This window comes from Lepidochelys kempii, chromosome 6 (assembly GCF_965140265.1).
Source record: "Lepidochelys kempii isolate rLepKem1 chromosome 6, rLepKem1.hap2, whole genome shotgun sequence".
Lineage (NCBI taxonomy): Eukaryota > Metazoa > Chordata > Testudines > Cheloniidae > Lepidochelys > Lepidochelys kempii.
Genome location: NC_133261.1, coordinates 68,457,367 through 68,467,258, shown reverse-complemented (window position 1 = coordinate 68,467,258; position 9,892 = coordinate 68,457,367). Strand labels below are relative to the sequence as shown.

The window sequence follows — 9,892 nt, the reverse complement described above, 5'->3', positions numbered from 1 at the left end:
TGCAGTAGCACCAGCAGGTGAGGAGCACTATACAGCACACTCCTCACCAGCACCATGAAGCATTCTGCTTCCACTTGTCCCTTGCGGACAGAATAGCTCAGAGCACCTTTGCTCAGCTGCTCCAGCTTCACACTCGTCCAGAACCCAGCATTCCAGAATGGAGCAAGGGCTCAGTTTGCTGCTAGAAACTCAGCACGAATAAGTGTTCATACCTGCATGAAAGCAGCTACAGTCCTCCCCTAACATTGAGTGCACACAGCCCACCTGCCTGCAACTCACAGAACACACCCATATGCTTTACGTTTCATGTACACATCCTACCTGAGACCACTCTGTGCAGCCTGACTTGGTATTTCATAAGACACTCTCCTTATTAGTGAAGGTGGCAGGGCTGAGATTCCTCTGCCCACAGGATGTGCAGCAGCATTCATGCAGCAGTAAGATAGTCTGGGGTGGAAGCAGGAATTGTCTTATAAAACTCAGGTGACATGTGCCACTGATGGGTTTTACACAGAAAAAAAATATCTTTGGGAGGCCAGCCATCACATTCTCAAACTTTTGGGGATGGCTGCAGGTATGATAGCCAACTGGGCCTGTTGTGCAGAAGGCCCCATTATTACCAGAGGCTAGGTGGATAAAAGAAAGACAGAAAATCTTGTCCAGTGGGAATGGACAAAGTAAGATCCTGAGGGTGACCAAATGTCACGTCAGGGCATGAGACCATCTGAACATGTATGTGCCCATGCACTGAGGTAGCAGTTCTGCAATCCTGGGACTCAAGTGTGGTTTTGGTGTACAAAAGGGAAGAGTTTAGTCTGAGGCTCTAGATTAACATACTATTTATGGCAATAAAGCGAAAGATAACAAATACCACTCCTCAAAGCTCTACTGTGTAGTCATACAGGCAAAGGGCCTGATCCTGCACTCCTTAGGCAGCACTTCCATTGATGTATCCTGAAACACAACACAAGTTTCCTGGAAGCAATAAAGTGCCCTTGTGGGGCATTTCATTTCAGTGGGGAGGGAGAAGAGAGAGAGGTCTTTTTTTTCTGACAGAAATTGTGTTATCCTAATTTTGTATATGGATAGAGGTTAGATACTAGTGCAGCTGAAGTACACATGTAACTCACACACCTTCTGGGTATGGTGTTCTGTCCCATCTAGTGGCACCGAGAGCACTGAGAGATTAACGAGTCTGCTCTACAGCTTTAGCTAACAGACACTTGGCTTTTAGCTCATACGGTAGATACTCATGCATTTAGCTCCAGAGGTGCCAGGTTCAATCCTGCCTGCTGATGCTTGGGGTCTGTCAGCATTACACATATATTATAGATAGATAAATGGATAAGCTAGCTAGTTCTGCCTGAGTAGGGATGCTGGATTGGAACCTATATCAGAAGTTTCTACCACCTGCACCAAAAGACATGTTAGTGTGTGAGTGAAGACAGGCAATAGACAGGTACTTATTCTGAACCACTTGCTAGTTCATGAACTTAAAACTATCATTACTCATTAGGCAGTTTTTGTGACACTAACTAAATGAGCCACATTTGGGTTTTTTTTTTAAGGTTTTGTATATGTACAACATACTGCAGGTGACTACAGGTCATTTTCTACTTCTGCAGCTACTCTACCTGGGTTTTATTATTAGCCAAATGAATTACTTTACTTCAGTTCTTTCCTCTTCCTCCCCCTCCCAAGATACATGTCTCAGCTCTTACAGAGACTCCTGAGAACAGTGTTGGGAAGCCTCTGGGTCATTCTTCAAGCTGTACTCCAGGGCCTGGTGTCACACAAAGGTTCAGCCAGTCCTCATTTTTCTAATGTTATTAGAAATGGCACATCCCAGAGGAGTGGCATATCTGAGAATTAAAGAAAGGACCTGGCAGTGCACATTACTGTTCAAAAGGTGTTCTCTGGTATCCAAATCCCTGACCCAGTCACAGCATGCTTCTGCTCCACCCTTGTGTAACCTGAACCAGGAACGCTTTCCTTTCTGAATTCTTCCCTCCGTTGTAAATCCTGAGTGACCGGCTGAAGTCAATGGAATTAGCTTTACCTGGATAAATGTGCAGATTTTGACCTTCTCTGTTTGGAGTGGCTAGACGTTTTCCCAAAGTGGTTCAGGTCAAGCTATTTTCAATTAAATTGAAAAAAATGATAAGGAGGTAAAAAAAGATCTTAAAATAAAAAGGAAAGCAAATACAATATAAAACATTACTATGTGTGTGTATATTATACATCTAAAACATTGCCTGGTGACCATGGGGCAAACGCTGATCACGCTAATGTACATGCAGAGTAACGCCGCTGAAGGCAGAGGATTTACACAGAGATCAGAATCTGACTGTATGGGCCAGATCCTCAGCTAGCTCCACTGACTTCAGCTGATGATCTGGCCATGTATCTTTGGACATGCTACATGCCCTTGGAAGGACAGCAAGTGAAGAGCTAAAAAGTGCTTTTCCAACCGTTGGTTTAAAAGAGGAAAGGAACGAAAAAAATATAAAGTTAATGAAATTGCTTCCATCCACAGCAGACGTGAATTAGGCATTTTTTGAGCAGGAGAAGCAGCTTCTGGTAGATATTTTATTGGACCTGGATGGTCACCAGAAAGAGAGTAAGTGGCAATGATGGTGGTGGCATTTGCCAGGGAGAGAAGAGATGAAGGGTAAATACTGATCTCGCTCAGCTCTTCTTTCTCTAGGTTATGGTTGGGACTGATTGCTTTCCTCATAAGCTACTAAGCCCTCTGCCTTGTTGACCTTTCGTATACAAGGAAGTGTGATCCTTTGAAACCAAGTAGGAACCAAAGTACCTTTATAGAACTCAATGTCATTACAAAGCTGTACAAGTAAGAAAATGTTGATGTAAACTATGAAAAGAGAAACCTCCGGTGAGCTGATCTCTCCACCTTGTGCTCCTTTGTCTCCCCTTGCTCTCATTCACACTCTCTCTCACAGTGACCCTTTCTCCCCAAAATGAAACTCGTCCATGGAGGTGGAGTGCAGCTGTCCTTCAGGGATGTCAGCAACTGCTTGTCCGGCTAAGGCTGTCAGGAGGATTGCATCAGGCCTGTGAGGCGCTTGCCTGCCAGAGACTTTCCCTAGAGAAACAAACAGAAGAAGAAAGCCAAGCTGTGAGTGAAGCTGTTTCACAGTAAAATAGATCACCCTGTTCAATCAGCTGGGCCGTGAAGGGCAGGAGACTGAAATGGTTGAAAGGGTGCAGATGCAGCTGAGTGCAGGGGATAAGGATGGTGACAGGAGCATGTGGTTTCCTACCCATGCCAATGCTTACACAGGGGCAGTAATTTGTATGTAACTGAATTCTTGGTATTTCAACCCCTCTGTGCCTCAGGTACCTGATCTTGCAATGGAACAATGAACATAGGTCATACTTACAGAATGGGGGACTCTATCCTGGGAAGCAGTAACTCAGAAAAGGATTTGGGGGTCCTGGTGGATACTTAGCTGAACATGAGCTCCCAGTGTGATGCTGTGGTCAAAAGAGCTAATGTGATCCTGGGATGCATAAACAGGGGGAGCCCAAGAAGGGGTACAGATGTTATTTTACTTCTGTATTAAGCACTATATTAGACTGCTGCTGGCATACTTGTCCAGTTCTGGTTCCCCTCAATTCAAGAATGATGTTGATAAACTGGAGAGGGTTCAGAGAAGAGCCACGGGAATTATTAAAGGATTAGAAAACATGCCCTTATAGTGACAGACTCAAAGAGCTCAATCTATTTAGCTTAACAAAGAGAAGGTTAAGGGGTGACTTATTATAGTCTATAAGTATCTATATAAGGAACAAATGTTTAATAATGGGCTCTTCAAGCTAGTAGAGAAAGGTATAACATGATCCAATGGCTAGAAACTGAAGACAGACAAATTCAGACTGGAAATAAGATGTACATTTTTGACAATGAGGGTAATTACCAATTGGGACAATTTACCAAGCGATGTGGTGGGTTCTCCATCACTGGCAATTTTAAAATCAAGATTGGATGTTTTTCTAAAAACTCTGCTCTATGAATTATTGTGGGGAAGTTCTCTGGCCTGTGCTATTCAGGAGGTCAGACTAGATGATCACAGTGGCCTCTTTCGGCCTTGGAATCTATGAAATGAGGTTCAGCTGAATGTTCAGCAAGAAGGGTATCAGCTCAGACACTGAAGTCTGCCCACTGGCATTATCTCAGGGGGATTACATTTTAATCTCTTAGTGTCAAGAGAAGTTGAGTGATGGTATGAGAATTAGCCAATGTAAAGCTCAATTCTACCTCCCTTCCTCACACTGAATAGTACTTATCCATGGGAGTTAACCTATTGAAACCAATAGGACTAGTCACATGAGTAAATGCTGCTCAGTGTAAGTAAAGTTTGCAGAATTGAGCCTATGAGTACTCTGACAGCTTCCTCACAGTGTGTATTGGGCTGTACTCAGGATATGAGCCACCTGGGTGCTTGACTCAAACTCATATCACATAACCCTGGGCACTGATTATCAGTCCAACAGAAATACATTTAGGACAAACATTTTTTCGAGATGTTTTAATCAGTCCCTTCCCTTCTACCAAACCCCTTTCTCCACACCTCAGTCATCTCTCACCATGTCTACTGCAAACTCCATCTCTCTGGCATCCCTGCTTGCTCTTCTCCAGGCCATTCAAAACACTAAAGGAATTTTGCTCTCCAAGGCCCCGATACTGCACCACTGAAGTCCACAGGAACTTTGCCATTGATTTCAATAAGTATAGGATTAAGGCCCAGGTGCCCATGTTACTACCAGATTTGAATCCCTTCATTGGATTCCGCTTGCACCATATGATCTCAGCCCCCCGGTCAGTGCATATCAGCCCTGCCTCATTTCTTGTGCACCTTCAGAGATGTGCTTGTTAAAGGGACATTGCCAACTTTACAGTTAGTCAGATTTTAAAAATAGGTTACATGTAATTTCAGGTAAGTTCAGCAGCTGCCAAATCTCCCTGGTCATTTTTCCTTGTTTGACAATAATACTCTCCTACTATAAAAACATACTGAAATAAGCTTACAAGGAATATCAGAGCTCTGCTACCTCTAACAGGTCTTATACGGAGCTTATTTTATGTTATTGTATTTAGCCAAAATATCCAAATTTTTGGAAAAGTCTTATTTCTTGCTGTTTCAAAGACCCACACAAAGAGCAAAGGGAAACAAATGACACAGTGAAATTGGCTACATATAAAATGCAGTCAAATTCATAAAAGTAAATGAACTGAAAAATAAAGAAAAATGTTTTTTCTCTGATCTCTTCCCGTTATAGTGTTGTTAGGTGTAACTTGTAAAAATAGTAGGTTAAAAAAATTGTAGACAGAGGTTTGATTTTACACAGAGATGTGGCTCTTAAACTATATATTAAGTTAACTATGCCCATATGTGGAGTACAATTTACCACCCAGCCATATGTTGGCAGATTTTTGTTAAAAATTTACTGCACATGAACAATGTTTGGTTTGCAAAGCTTCATAACTTGGCCCAATCTTGACCCCTGGTCTCCACGTCCTGTTGCAAGTAAAGAGAGGGGAGTTGCTGGCTGAGGATGTTGGGGGTGGCGGGAGGGGAGAAGGAGGGGGAAGAGCTGACAGGCAGTCAGCAAACAGTGTCACAGCTTCTCTGCTGGAAGAGGGGCATCCAGTCCCCCATGCCCATGTTTCTTCCATGTTTAACAGTCCAGCTTGGGGTGAGCAGTCAAAGGGGTCCCACCCTCAATGCTGAATTTAATGTGTGCATATTTAAATTGTTCCCAGGGCCAGGCTGCTTAGAAGGACTGGGGCAGCTGACAGCAGAGTTAGGGCAGAAGGTTTGCATGGTCTCATGGAAAGCAGAGAATGAGTCTGAAAACGGAGGTCAGGGCCCCATCCCCACAGCTCTTAAAGCAGCAGAAGGAGTAACTGACAGGTGAAATGTTGGTGATGAGCTAGCAGGGGTTAGGCCTTTGAATCAGAACAGCATGGGATTGTTGCCAAGAAGCTGTTCCTTCCTCTGCCTAGGCTCTCACCGTCTGCTCTTACTCTTCCTAGGCAAAGGCAGGACATGCATCTCCCCACTCCTTTCCCGCCATCTGCAGGGTCTTTTGGTAAAAGTATTAGCCTGTTAGCCAGGAGATCTATGTTCCCAGCTCTGCTACAGACTTCCTGTGTGTGAACTAGGACAAATCACTTAATCTCTCTGCACCTTGGAGGATAAATTTGTCAATAAACTGGGAGGTGTTGAGATAGTATGGTGTTGAGGATCAGATAAAGAGATACAAAGTGTTTTAAAATAATAAAAGAATCTATGCCCATTTTGCAAAATATGAAACTTCAAAAGATGATGCCAAATCAACTGTCACATATATATTCTGTGTGACGCTAGAATGGGGGAGGGGCTCACCGAAGTACCTAGACAAATTGATTCTGTATATTTTTGGCAATGGGTAGAGAAGGGCCCCTAGGTGAAAATTTCAGATCTGAAACCAAAGAGCCCCAGTGTTCGGGTGGATTTAGGTGCAGGGTTGTGGTTCAGCCCACTACAGAGATAGGTCCCAGGTGCAAAGCTTGGATCTGGATCTGCTCACCCCCAAAGCTGGAGGGGTTTAGTTTAGCGTTTTCTCTTTATACAGGTCCTTCTTTTCCTTTTACATTTTGAAAACTAAATTTTGTGAGGAAAAAGGGTGCAAATTTTCTGTATTTAATACAAATAACAAGGGAGTAAAATTCACAGATGAAAATATCGGGCCACATGCTTAGCTGGTGTAAATCAGCTCAACTCTGTTGACTTCGGTGGAGCAATGCCGACTCACAGCAGCTGAGGATCTGACCCTCTGTATTTATGTTTCCTTTGTAATCCCTTCATTGCTTTATACTCCCAGAGTCCTCTAGGGAAAGACATAAATCCACAAAATGTTGCTGAGTGTGGTGCTTCGCATGTGGAGTTAGCTGAGAGAGCTGAAATAAAACAGATCGTGCCGTACAGTTGCTTAGTGGCGATGCACCTGGTCATCCTCAGGAGAGTGAGTTAGTCCTGCATTTTGACACAACATTCCTTCCAAACCAAGCTCTCTCTGGTTGGCCATAAGCCATATGCCACAGTTTTTCAAAAAGGGCTTCAACATTTGTTAGCACCATCACTTCTGCATGCAAATGACAGAATGTGTGTACCCGGAACAGAAGGCGGCAGTAGCTCCTCAGGAAAGGCAGGGTGGGCACTGTCCTCCCTGATTTAAAAGAGATGCAGTATGACTGTGACAGAGTAGTCTGTCCCACCAAGGGTAGTGGTGCCTAGGGAGCAGCCCTCCCCTATCATGTGGCATGGCCCTTTAAAATTTTGAAAGGTCTGATAAATACAAGGATCTATGTGATATTGACAGAGAGGAAGTGGTCACGAATACCCTTTTTCTCCAGCCCTGACGCCACAGACCGGGGCCTTACACAGGCTCTCCAATGTGGTTTGGTGCTGCTCTGCTACCCTGGCCAGCTGCAGATCCCACTGTTTTTGTTGTGTCTTCCAGATTTGCCAGAGGACTGCCAGGATCTGTTTGGATGACTCTGCTTACTCCAGCAACTGGCATGGGAATGCCAGAGACCACATCTGTGCCCCATACATCAGCTTGGGAGAGGAGACCTTCTTCTGGCATTTCTGCTCCATTCTCCAGCTGCAACTGTTCTCATTCCTCTGGGATCAGAGAAGGTCCCAGCTCCCACTGCTACTACCACAAAGCAGACATGGGGAGCTTCTCTCAAGTGTGCCCCCTCCTGGGCCTGCAGGTGCATTGCCTGCAGCACTCAAGTTATTTCAATCAATTACCCAGATCAGATTAGTTTGAAAAATAGATCCCTTTAATAGGATCTGGCTTATTACCCCTCTCTTCAGAGTGTAACTCATTGCAGAGTGTAACTCAGTCGCTAAAGGTAACACTCACTCTGGTGCCATATAAGAGTCTTGATAGATTTTCTTGCTCCAGTTAGGGAAGACCCAGCCCTCCTCCCAGAGCTGGGTTGTACTTCAGTCAGTCAGTCACTCTTAAGACAGGAGTCCCCAATGCTCTTCCTTGGAGCTGAGCTATGATTTCAACCATCTGTAGGGCCTTAGCTAGCTTCTCCTTCAGCTGGTCCCTTTCCCCAGCTGGTCCCCAGGATTCAGCAAGTGAGTCCTCTCCTGCTACGAGGGTGGAGACAGCATATAATCTCGCCCTCTTCCTTAATGCTCATCCCAACTGGCTGAGAACAGGGGGGCCTTGCTCTGCCCATTCTGCAAAGCTCCTGGTTCTGGGCTCATAACCAAACAGTGATGGGATTTCCTCCCAAGCACCACTTATTCCCACTTCCTCTCTACAATGTCTCATAAGTCCTTGTATATATTGGAATTGCAGCTAGCAAGGGATGAGAAGCGTAACAAGAAGGGTTTCTACAGGTATGTTAACAAGAAGAAGAAGGTCAGAGAAAGTGTGGGACCCTCAGTGAATGGGGCAGGCAACCTAGTGACAGAAGATGTGGAAAAAGCTGAAGTACTCAATACTTTTTTTGCCTTCTATGATGAAATAACTGGCTCTGTGGATATGGGGAAAGCGGTGGACATCATATAACTTGACTTTAGCAAAGCTTTTGATATGGTCTCCCACAGTATTCTTGCCAGCAAGTTAAAGAAGTATGGGCTGGATGAATGGACTATAAGGTGGATAGAAAGCTGGCTAGATCGTCGGGCTCAGTGGGTAGTGATCAATGGCTTGATGTCTAGTTGGCAGCCAGTATTAAGTGGAGTGCCCCAGGGGTTGGTCCTGGGGCCAGTTTTGTTCAACATCTTCATTAATGATCTGGATGATGGGATGGATTGCACCCTCAGCAAGTTTGTGGATGACACTAAGCTGGGGGGAGTGGTAGATATGCTGGAGGGTAGGGATAGAGTCCAGCGTGACCTAGACAAATTGGAGGATTGGGCCAAAAGAAATCTGATGAGGTTCAACAGGGACAAGTGCAGAGTCCTGCACTTAGGACGGAAGAATCTCACGCACTGCTACAGGTTGGGGACCAACTGGCTAAGTGGCAGTTCTGCAGCAAAGGACCTGGGGATTACAGTGGATGAGAAACTGGATATGAGTCAACAGTGTGCCCTTGTTGCCAAGAAGGCTAACTGCATATTGGGCTGCATTAGTAGGAGCATTGCCAGCAGATCGAGGGAGGTGATTATTCCCCTCTATTCAGCACTGATGAGGCCACACCTGGAGTACTGCATCCAGTTTTGGGCCCCACACTACAGAAAGGATGTGGACAAATTGGAGAGAGTCCAGTGGAGGGCAACAAAAATGATTAGCGGGGTGGGGCACATGACTTATGAGGAGAGGCTGAGGAAACTGGGCTTATTTAGTCTGCAGAAGAGAAGAGTGAGGGGGGATTTGATAGCAGCCTTCAACTACCTGAAAGGGGGTGTGACATTGCACTCCATATGCTTTATGAAAATATGTTTATAAGTGTGAATATGATGTAACTGGACTATGCCTTATGCAAAAGGTCTCTTGTAAGGCATCATTACAAAGACTATAATCTACTGAGTGTGTTCATCTTATTTGTTTGCATGTATTAGTTCTATGTCTGGAGTTAAGAGAATAAGATATAAACTTGTATTGCTGTTGTAAACATATTAAGTGGAAGCCATTAAGGGTGCTTCAGAATCAATGAACTGTGAATGAGTTTATTTAACTGCAAGCCTTCCTGTGTATGTGTGGGCCAACCCATGGGTAATAAAGAATGAGGTCTCACAGGACATGTGTCCATGTCACTGGATACTGGAATCCATCTTAAATCTGGTTCTTTTCCATTTAGAAGGAGGGATGGGGACCCAGAGAGACAAAAAGATTCCCACCTTGGGCCAAAGTT

The 9,892-nt window shown here is 44.6% G+C and overlaps 1 protein-coding gene across 2 annotated transcripts in view; it reads right to left on the bottom strand.

The window, feature by feature from the left end:
• Positions 1-1,959: 1,959 nt before the first annotated feature.
• The window catches only part of RGS6 (regulator of G protein signaling 6), a 305,215-nt gene continuing 297,282 nt past the window's right edge, over positions 1,960-9,892 (bottom strand). For both annotated transcript variants that reach the window (XM_073350673.1, XM_073350672.1), the window contains one exon: positions 1,960-3,106. In XM_073350673.1, coding sequence (XP_073206774.1) covers positions 3,056-3,106 — 51 coding nt within the window. In that variant the 3' untranslated portion in view covers positions 1,960-3,055. The remainder of the gene's footprint in view (positions 3,107-9,892) is intronic.